This window comes from Neolamprologus brichardi, chromosome 10 (genome assembly GCF_056152115.1).
Source record: "Neolamprologus brichardi isolate AB-2024 chromosome 10, ASM5615211v1, whole genome shotgun sequence".
Classification (NCBI taxonomy): domain Eukaryota; kingdom Metazoa; phylum Chordata; class Actinopteri; order Cichliformes; family Cichlidae; genus Neolamprologus; species Neolamprologus brichardi.
Window position 1 is genome coordinate 20,050,561 of NC_142113.1, and position 11,334 is coordinate 20,061,894.

The window sequence follows — 11,334 nt, forward strand, 5'->3', positions numbered from 1 at the left end:
TGTGAACATTGGCATCCTCGAAAGAGTGTCCTTTATCCTTAAGATGCAGATGGACAGCTGAATCTTGTCCTGTGGAGGTGGCTCTTCTGTGTTGTGCCATGCGCTTGTGAAGTGGCTGTTTGGTCTCTCCAATGTAGAGGTCTGGGCATTCCTCGCTGCACTGTACGGCATACACCACATTGTTAAGTCTGTGTTTTGGCGTTTTGTCTTTCGGGTGAAAGACAGTGTGTCCAGAGTGTCCTTTGACACTTTATTATTGTCTGACTTCTCAGAAGTCAGAAGTTCAGTGGGCTGAAATCTGTGTAAAAAAAAAAGTGAAATCGGTTTATTTGCCTGATAAATAACAATATAATTTTTGATTTTCAGATGATTTAGTAAATTTGTTAAGCATTGTATATACATACAGTAACCTGTAGCTATATATGTACCTACTTTTCGACCTGGGTCGAAACAGACCCCCCGAAAATACTGTACATGGTAGAATGTGAAAATTAACTAAATAGCGCTTCTCATACTGATAGCCTGATAGTCTAATTTCAGGGAAAAGAACCGCTACGTCCTACGTCATTACGCACAGCACAGCCAGGCCCTCTCCCTGTAGTTTCAACCTCCGGCCGCTCGTGCATGCCCGCTCATCAGCTGTCACTGTGGCCGTGTGGAGACTCACATGCTGTTTTTCGACTACCTGGTAACGGAGCATATGCTGCCATGAGTGCTTTGTGTCGCCTGCTTCAGAGAGGACTGCTGAGCGGCCGGCCTCTGTGTCGTTTATTCCCCGGACAGCAGGATGTTAGCGGGGTGGCTCCCGCGGTCCGGTCAGCCAGCTCATCCAGGTATCCGTGCTAGCTTTCCCGGCTAACAGATGCCCTCTGCCTGTCACGTCTGTGACATGGTTCTGGGTAGATATGACAGCCCGGTGTTTCTGCTATAAAATAAAAACTGTTTAAAACAGTTATATAACCAAAGGAATCTCTGGCCATGTCATATAATTTTTTGTCTTTAAACGTTACTTTCACAGTTTTACGTAAATGACATTCAGATGTTAGCTGCATGGATAACGGGCAGCTCAACTATCATCACAACCACAAACAGGATTTTAGATCTGAGCTTTTATTATTTTATATTTTATATTGTCGGGATAAATAAAACAGTCTTTGCTGTTATCTAGTTCGATTATTATATGCTACATACCTTCTGAATTGCCAGCAGTTTAGCAATCATGCTAAGCCTGATTAAAATAAATGGTAACGTCGTTGTAATAAGCCCTTAATATTACCTTTGTTTTGTTACTTATTTACATACATACAAATGATTTTACCTTAATTACTTTAATATTATATGAATATTGAGAGGTACTAAGAGGTTTATTATTATTTAAGCAAGGTGTGCCCGGTAAACAGGCAGCTGCCTGCAGATATGGTAAATTTCCATTTCAGATATATTTTCAATATAAAAATAAATAAAAACACATTGAAAACCTCAGCTTAATTAGCTTTAACTGTGTGATATTTTCCTTGCAAGCATGACAAATATTTGCTGTTTCCAGCTCGTCGACTTAAAATATTTAGTGCCTATCTTTGATTTATGTCGATGTGAATCGATTATCTCTGGACGATGACTTCCTGTTTAACGAAATAAATGTATTAAAGCTGTCGCCTGGCACTGAGCGGCTTTAAAGTGTGTCGTTTTCATGTTTTATAGACTGAATAAATGAATAATCAAGCAAACAACCACAGGATGAGTCAGTTATGGAATAACTCACAAACACCTTGTCTCATTGTCCAATTAAAACCTGAATGTATTATTTTTTCTCACAGTTTTCTGTCAGTGTTTTAATCTATTAACTCTTTGTACATGTTGTCATGTAATTAGTCATCTTCCCCTTATTAACATTGTAATGACAATAATTTAAAGTCACGGTGAAATAAATAAGAACACGTTTAACATTGATATCCTATATTTGCATGTAAGAGTAAATGTATTAAATTTATTTTTACATGTGTGTGGTTGCCTGTGTTGTACCAGTAGGTGACAGGAAAATAATTCCCATCAAATAAATTATTTTAACAGGGCAGTTTGAATGGGATTTAATATTAGAGAAGAAAAATGCCCTGTAAGTGACTTTAAGCATTTCTACTCCCTAAAAGTTGAATAAGAGTTTTATTTGTTGGACTTATTGCAGTTCCTGTCTAAGTAGTAACACAAATCTTAGCACAGCTGGAACCATAGAGGGTCTTTCTAATAAACATGAATGTTTTTTTCTTTCCCAGCCTCCTCAGTCCTGTCAACTTGACCTACGACGTCTTCGATGGGAAGGGAGAGAGCACTCCCCTGGTGTTTCTGCACGGCCTCTTTGGCAGTAAATCTAACTTCCACTCAATAGCGAAGTCCTTGGTGCAGCGCACAGGCAGAAAGGTAATGCAGTGATGAAGACAACAGACCTGTCAGTTTTTACATCAAAAACATTCCCACTTATATGTTCACTTTAAGCACCCTGTTAGTAGTCTTCATACAAAAGCAGGTGTGGGAACGTACAGTTGACAGTGTGTTGTGTGTAATTTGATACAGCTTCCCAGCAGTCTGTGCTGTTGCGAAACTGCCCTGACAGATAATCTCTCATGTGTTTCCTTGATGAAACTCGTGTTCACAACACATTCTTTGTTCGTGCTGGGCCCAAGACAGACACAGCTGACATAAGAGCCGATTCTGCGTGTCCGCTCTCTCGCCTCCTCTTCTCCAGTCCAAGTGTCCTAACTGTCCTTTGTCCAGTTAGGTGCTGACAGTAGATGCCCGTAACCACGGCAACAGCCCTCACAACCCCGTGCTGACCTACGAGGCGATGGCGAATGATTTGAACCACCTCCTCGCCCAGCTCCGTATCGACAAGTGCATCCTGATCGGCCACAGCATGGGTGGGAAAACGGCCATGACGACCGCTCTGACGCAGGTCAGCAGTCACAAAATGTCACCATGAATTTATCATGATAGTACAATTCCCTCGCTGGATGTCACCTGACCTTTTTCACTGTACATTCCTATGAACTATGAACTTAATAATCCACCTGTCCTAGCAATTTCCATTTTCTTACTGGTTTTCCCACAGTGGCATTTTTTACTTCCATTGTCCTGCTTGTTTACCTCAGTCTGTCTGTCTCTGTAGCCTGCTTTAGTGGAGAGGCTGGTGGTCGTTGACATCAGTCCTGCTCAAAGCAGCACACGGTCCAACTTCCGGTATTACATCCAAGCAATGCAGGAGATGAAGATCTCCACAGACATCCCTCGTTCCACTGCAAGGCGGATGGCTGAGGATCAACTGCGCAGTTTAGTGAAGGTCAGGATCATCCATTACACTTCTATAATTTAATTTCTTATATTGTTGTTATTAAATGTTATTGCATTTCTATTATTATGTTAGTATTCAGAGATGTTTTTTCTAAGTCTGTGTTATTATTTTATTTCATTTACTAAATGTTTTTTTTGTTTTTCCCACCTAGACTAGTTGTAGGTAATTATCTTCATTGTGAGTGCTTTTTGATATGATACCACTCAGTATTTTAAATAAACAAACCAATAAAACCAACCTTTTCCCCCAAAACCATTGTTAGTTTGTCAGAAGTGTCATTTATCTGTTTTGTTAAGGGTTTTTGTATAGATAATAAATCTGTAAAAGCTGATCTGCTGGACCACTTGAGGTCAGCATTGTTCCATAACAATGCCACTTACCATTTTAGAGTCTTGGAGAGACACAATAATGGCATTGATTATGATGACATAAGACCAGTATACTGTTTTCTAGTCACAGAGGCAGGCCTAAGTCTTTGTTTGTGTTAATGTTGAGCAAGAAGGCTCCAGAAGGTTTTTAAGAGCTTTTCTTCTTAAGAAAAATTCCCTGTCACATCTGAGAAGGATGTTAGTGAGGAATGTGAGTAAAGTAAAAAAGGAAAGCTGTTTTCCATAAAACTATAAACTAATAATTTACATCTGTAAAATGTTAATATATTTCAATAAATCTATGTAGATTCACTACATACCAGCCCCTTTGCAAAAAAGGTGTTTATGCAGTTAACAGTTAAGCTCGTTATTCAATAAACTGCTGTTTCCTTCCGCAGGAACATTCAGTGCGTCAGTTCCTTCTCACTAACCTGGTGGAGCAGAACGGACACTACGCCTGGAGAGTCAACTTGGAGGCCATCTCAGCGCACCTTGATGACATCATGAGTTTCCCCAACTTTGACACCGGCTATGAGGGACCTACTCTGTTTTTGGGTGGAGCTAGCTCTGCTTATATCAGGTATAAAACACAGATTGTGAACTTTTTTTGAACAGGTAAAATATTTCCTCAAAAAGGTTCATATTAGAGATTTAAATTATAACATTTAAAGCTAAAGTATTTAGATTTTATATATTTATGAAAATAGGAAAATATTTAACAAAAAAAAAATGCAAGTGGACACAAAATCATTCTGGGATGCTTGGACTGACCATTTAGTCAGTTTCTCTGATTACAAAAATGTAAACAATCCAATTAAAAATGATAGAGGTTACCTTGAGCTTATCGTAAATACCTAAACTTTAACAGTTTTGCACTGTGTGTAAAGGTAATGCGACATCTATTATATGCTGGATTAATCTCTCAATGATCACAACAAGAGTCCACAGACTCAATAACAGAATGTTTTTTCCTTTCTCCTGCTCTGTTGAGTGTTTCTGTTTATTATATCTCCTTTAGTCTTAAGCTGTACATGAGACATAAGAGTCGTTGAACTTTCTGCAACAGCAAAGACGTTTGTAGAAATACAACTTCCAGAGAGAAGAGAGCTTTTATAATTTTTTATTGGTTTTTTTTTTATCCAGTTTAACTATTAATTCTAATGTTGTAAATGCAGTTTTTAATGTACAGGTGACCATTAAATTTTAATTTAATTAATTAAACTAATTCAGATATACTTCAAAGTAAGTGCCTGAGAGTGACTGCAGAGTGATGAGACTTAGTATTAAAAGGACTTTGGCTATACTAGCTAACATGCATAATCTGTAACAGGTAAGTGAATTTAAAAGCCACTGGCTGTGAGCACATGTGTGGCTCAAGAAAATACTAATGAACTCAGGTTTAAACAACTGGAATGCAAAATGTTGTCGTAATTATTCAGACAGAAGAAGGCACAGTAATGGATACAAGAGAAATAAAATAACACATGATTATCCCTGAGAGGGTTTGCTTCAGGAAAGGCATCCAGAATGAAAAACAAATCTAAATGTGGATCCATCTGCTGTGTGAAGCGAGCAGCAGAAAGACTTTAGCTTAGAAGTAAGCACATCACACCAAAAAATATTCAAATATATTAAGACTGTCCTTTTATATACAGAGGAAAATGGCTAGACTGCTTTGAGCTGATAGTAAGGCAACAGTAACTCAAACAACCAGTTTTTACAACCAAGTTATGCAGAAGAACATCTCGTATTGTTTAACATGTCAAACTTTATAGCGATAGGCTGTAATTCACACAGGCTCACCAAAATTGGGCAACAGATGATTTGAAAAAACGTTGCCTGGTCTGACCTTCAGATGTTAGGTCCAGAATTTGGCGTAACAACATGAAAGCATGGATCCATTCTGCCTGGTTGCTGGTGGTGTAATGGTGTGGGGGATTATTTCTTGTACATGTCACAGCCCACCAGAGTATTGTTGCTGTCCACGGTCATCCCTTTATAACCACAATGTATCCATGTTCTGATGTCTGCTTCCAGCAGGATAATGCATCATATCACAAAGCTCTGACACAGGTTTCTTGAACATGGCAGTGAGTTCACTGTACTATACTTAAAGTTTCAAGCACTTGTTGAGTCTATGCTATGATGAATTATAATATTTCTAAAACCAAAGAGAGGTCTGCCCTCTACGAGCAGGACTTAGAAATCTATTGTGACTGATATAAATTCTTATATATATTTATATATGTATTATATATGTAAATATACATGAAATAAAAGACTGTATAATGTAAAATAAACATACCATTTAACAATATATAACCCCAAAACACGAACCCAAATACCAGTGATTAACAGGTTTCATTTATATTCCTTTAGCACTTTTTCAGTTGCATATTCATGACTTTTACCACCGCCTGTCTTCCTTATAACACCCTCCTCTTCCTCCTCCTCCTCGTGTTCACTCCTGATCCAGCTCCGACGATTACCCAGAAATCCAGAGGCTGTTCCCCAACGCAGATATCCAGTACATCCCAGATGCCAGCCACTGGATTCACGCAGACAAACCCTTAGATTTCATCAGCTCCATCATCTCCTTCCTTCAATCCTAGCTGCCTCCAGCGTACGCCTCTGAACTTTTTTTATGCTCGACACCGTGAGCGTCCGCCCGTCAAAAACTGAGGGTGCCGAATCAGCAGCTTCAGCGGGAGCAAGTGTAACTATTAACGATGCTTGTATTTGCCAACACTGGACCAAACTCACCCTTATACAACAGTCAGATCATACCTTTTAACAATATAGCACTTAGTGTAATGTACTGTAGGTGAACTTTTATTTTGTTTAGCCTCTCTGCCAGACAGGTAGTGTTATTAGATTGGCTGGTTTCTAGATGTGTGTTTGTTTTTTTGTTGATTTTTAGATAATAGAAACAAAAGAATCTCCAGTTTAACATAATGGGGCAGTTTTTGGAGGCGGTATACTAATCCAAAGAAATTCTCATTTGCACAGTGCTTCGTTTGTTTCCAGTGGCTTTAGGCCGAGGACAATCTGGGACCGCTGAAGTGTAGAAAGTCGTGACAGCACTGCAATGAAACAAATACTGTAAATCTTAGAAGTGATGAATGTGTTAAGCAAAAAAGGTATCAGGAAGTTCGAGCTTGGCGCAGAGGACGTGGTACAGGATTTATGTGGTCAGTTGGTTTGTCATAGGAATTTATTTTACTGTTGATAATAGTGATATATTCAGCTTTTGGTGCAGAACGCGTCTCTTCGTTTGTGTATCTGCTGTGTTTCGGACACGAGGATTTACAGGTCAGTTGCATTTTGCAAAACTCAAGGTCACGGAGAGCGATGGTTGTGTTTTTTAGGCCAACTCATGCATCTATGAAAGGTGAGCAGAAACTACACATACAGTATTATCGCACTGTTTCCTGAGTGTCTCAGGTTATAACTGGATATACTACTTATTACACACTTATGCTATTGTTTTGTCTGTCTGGGGATAAGCATCGGTAACGTCGTCGTGTCTTTGTATGTGGTCAGTCCAAATAGTGTTTTGATGAAACAATGTTTTCCCAGTCTGTATCTCATTTATCTCTACAAATAAGGCGCGTATGGGTATCTCACAAATATATGCTGCAACGAGGTACAACTGTACCTTGTTATGTGATCGTAATAGTAGTGAAACTGCCATTGTGTGAATAAGCAGGGTGTTGTTAATTTGTATACGTGCCTCTTTTATCCAGAGCTCCTTTTACATTTCTGTAAAACTTTATTAAGAAAAAACAACTTTTATTCTTCAATAATAATCTAGTAGAGTTTAGATTGGCAGCTGGGTTGCCAGTTCTGTGTGAATTTTCTCACAAGGAAAAGTTCAAGCACTTAGATGTTTACCAGAGTCAATGTTTTATGTTCTTTTATTGTCATTACGGGCGTCTAAAAAGGTTTAAATGGTCAGAATTAAGTTGAGTGAAACTCTTCTTAAGTAGTTAGTTGTTTTTTTTGTGAAGCTCCAGCTAGTAGAGACTCACCCTTTCTTCCTCTTTTAACCCACAAGACAGATTTTGTCTTGTTGCACAATATTAATAGTTGGTTAGCACTTCCACTTAAATGCAGATCTTGCTAAAGCTTCTGGACTGTTGCAGTGGGATGAGTGGATGACAAAGCAGAGCTCTCCATCAGCAACAGTATAAAAAATATTGTCAAGTTGTTCAGTAACATTACAAGTTGTTTGAAGACTGTAACCATCTGTTCAGGATTGTATAGAGTTTCACTTTGAGCATGCCTTCTCTGTGCTATATACATCCCTGTTTGTTGAATATGTTGCCATTATGATGGCATTCATTCTACATAATGACATATATGTATATAAATTTTAAATGTGTGGAAGATGCATATATATGTGGAATATATATTGTTGAAAATATATTATACAATAAAATGACCAGAAAAAAAACAGTTGGTCATTTTTCTTTCTTTTTCATATTGCAAAAAGCAAACATGCTGACAGTGAACAGAAGACTGTAAATGATGGATGTCGCTCAAAGGTTTGTGTCGAGCCTCAAAGCTGAGCCAGTTCACTGTTGCTGTCTTGGCGTTTTGCAACTTGAAAATAACTTCACTGAGAAATCAAGGGGCAGTACATGTTCATACAGCGCTGTGAAACAGTATTTGTCCCCTTCCCAATTCTTGTCATACTTACCATATTTTCCATACCATAAGGCGCAGAGTAATCCGGGTCCAAAACTCCGTCCGCTTCAGGTCCCAAAGTTAAACGAACACTGCGGCATCACTGAGAGTTAAAAACTCTCTAAATTCCTTCATTTTTAATATTTTTAATAAGCATTTTAATAAAATGTTTAATAATGTTGCTGCTTTACTAGACGTAAGAATTAAGTTTAACATCCAGGCATCCATGAAAATAGAATTTATTTATTTCCAACATAAATAAAGACAGAACACTAAAAAGCAGTGACGTATGTAGGGTTACTGAAGTCGGGCTAGCTGGTATAGAATGATGTGCTACGTGAACGCTAGTGACGCAACTATGTTAGCATAACACTAGCACAGTGAAGCTGAAGGATGAACGCTAAGTTTTTTTCACTCGATAAAGGTTAATGTGAGGGTTTCCGATGGTTAGGGACAAATGCAATCGCATGGCAGGATGCTGTAAACGGACAAAACTTTAGTCAGGAGAACAACAGAGATAATCCATCCACAATATGAGTCATTAATATACTGCAACAACATGGGAATAGAGCAGCTGCAAGAGAATTCAACATTAATGAATCAATAGTACAGAAGTGGAGGAAGCAAGAAAAATGAGTAAAGTTTGACTTATCTGACTGTTTTGTTTTGCTTAATGTGCCTTATGTATGAAAACAAACCCGTTCATTGACAGTGCGCCTTATAATGTGGTACACTGTATGGTCCGAAAAATAGGGTACGTGTTACAGATCATTAAAAAAATTTAATTTTAGAAAAGATCATCTGAGTAGATGCAAAATGCAGTTTTTTAAAAGATGATCTCACTGACTAAGGAAAACGGTTAAACCTAACTACCAAACCTTCCTGGTCCTGTGTAAGAAAGTAATTGCCCCCAAAACCTACTAACTGATAGGTTCACCCTTGGCACCAAGAAATGCAATCAGAGTGTTTGCTGTAACCGCTTGATTGCATTTCTTTTGTTTTGGCCTAATCTTATTTGCAGAATTGTTTTCATTCAGCCAAATCGGAAGGTTTTCGATTATGGAAGTTTAAGGTGATGCCAAAACATCTCAATCTGATTCACGTCCAGACTTGAATCAATTCAAAACTTTAATTTTGCAGGTTTTTGGGGTTTTTTTGAGGCATTGAAAGGTGGACTTGCTGATGTGTTTTGCATCGTTGTACTGCTGCATAACCAAATTGAGCTTCAGGGCACATCCTGATGTTCGGACATTCTCATTTAGGACTTTCTGGTAGAGAGCAGAATTCATGGTTCCATCAATTACAGCAAATTGTTGTGGACCTAAGGCAGCAATACCACACTATCACCATCACGTCTGATTGTTGGTGTGGTCTGGTTTTATGTCATATGCGTCATAACGGAACTCAGACCTTCCACAAAGTTCAGCTTTTGTCTCACCAGTCCACTGAATATTTTCCAAAAACGTTAAGATGCTTCTTGGAAAATGTGAGATAAGCCTTGGCGTTCTTTTTGGTCATGGATGCACTTTTTACCCGTACTCTTTCCTAATGCTGACTCATCTTGATGCATTCTCAATCATCCAGGTAAGTAAAACCCCAAAAACCTGATTCTGTTCATCTACGTCCAGATGAACAGAATCAACTTTTTGGGGGTTAATGCTGACTCGTGAATGCTGACCTCAACTGAGGCATGTGAGTCCTGCAGTTCTTTACATGCTCTGGATTGTTTTGTGACCTTTAAGTGATTTCTTAACTCACCAGGTCTGACAGTAAACAGGCCCGGGTGTGGCTAGTAAACCTGAACTCAGCTTTCCAAAAAATGTGGTTAAGCACAGTTAATTCATAACTTAACAAGGAAGGCAATTACTTAAACCAACATCACAGATTGTGATCCTTAAGGTTCACCTTAGGTTTTTCCTTAAAGGTACGGTGTGTAAAATCTGACCATTAAATGTCAGTAGCTTGCACAGTTTTGTTTTCTTACCTCTCCCAGTTCAAGCACAAAATCCTGACTCCAGTGGCCGTTTTGTAGGACAAACAACTCTTGAGTGTTGTTCGTCTGTAGTGAGTGTAGGCTGTCAGTATGCTGTTTACATCAGTTTGTCCACATCTACTTACTCTGTAAGAGGCTGTAAAAGTTCATAAAAGGAGTCTAGTATGAGTCAGAGAAGCTCGCTGTCCGATGACAATGATAAAAAGGTAAAATGTTAAGGAAATGCTACGCGGTAATCGCTGCTTATTTTTTTAACACTCACGTGTTTGAGCCCTGACTTCAGCTCAGGAGCTGAGGCTTGCGGTAAGGAGGAGGAAGAGGATAACATTTTATTAAGATGTTTTTATTTCTTTGGTGAAAGGTTCCTCTTCTCAGAAATATAAAGATAAAGAATAGATATTAAGTTTTATATCTTGAAGGTGCAGGCATGAATTAAAATTTGCATCTGCAAATGGCTACGAGTTCTTGTTTCCTCTGCTTTTGGCATACTGCATATATGACACATATATTAGGCAGGATGACAATGTCCATTCAGATACTGGATTCAACATGGCAGCTTCCACAAACAGGCGCCTGTTTCTGTGCATTTCTAATGGATTAATTCTAAGTTTAGGAGACCATAATTTACCAAATCAGCATCATGTTGCCTTGGTAAGACTTAAAAGTAATGACAGAGCACCCCATCCCCCACCACCCCTGCCAAAAAAATATCAGGAAATATTAAAGGTAGCTGAGATTTAATTGTCCCTCAGATTTTTACAGTCACAGCCTTTTGATTCAAAATCTAGAGGAGTTGACCCTTGCTGTTCAAAACACTAATTCACTTTTCAGGCCTTGAAGCAAAACCCACATATAAAGTTTATTATTTAAAGGGACTTAAAATAAACTGAAGCTGGACATCAAGAGTGCTTTTTATACAGCATAAGAACTGAATAGGATTT

General features: G+C 38.5%; 1 protein-coding gene across 1 annotated transcript; it reads left to right on the forward strand.

The window, feature by feature from the left end:
- The first annotated feature begins 586 nt into the window (after positions 1 to 586).
- Positions 587 to 8,167, forward strand: abhd11 (abhydrolase domain containing 11). Its single transcript, XM_006784855.3, has 6 exons — positions 587 to 833; positions 2,271 to 2,415; positions 2,774 to 2,947; positions 3,161 to 3,331; positions 4,110 to 4,291; positions 6,188 to 8,167. Exons 1-6 carry the CDS (start codon positions 625 to 627, stop codon positions 6,321 to 6,323), a joined length of 1,017 nt encoding a protein of 338 aa, XP_006784918.1. The 5' UTR covers positions 587 to 624; the 3' UTR covers positions 6,324 to 8,167.
- The last annotated feature ends 3,167 nt before the right edge of the window (positions 8,168 to 11,334 follow it).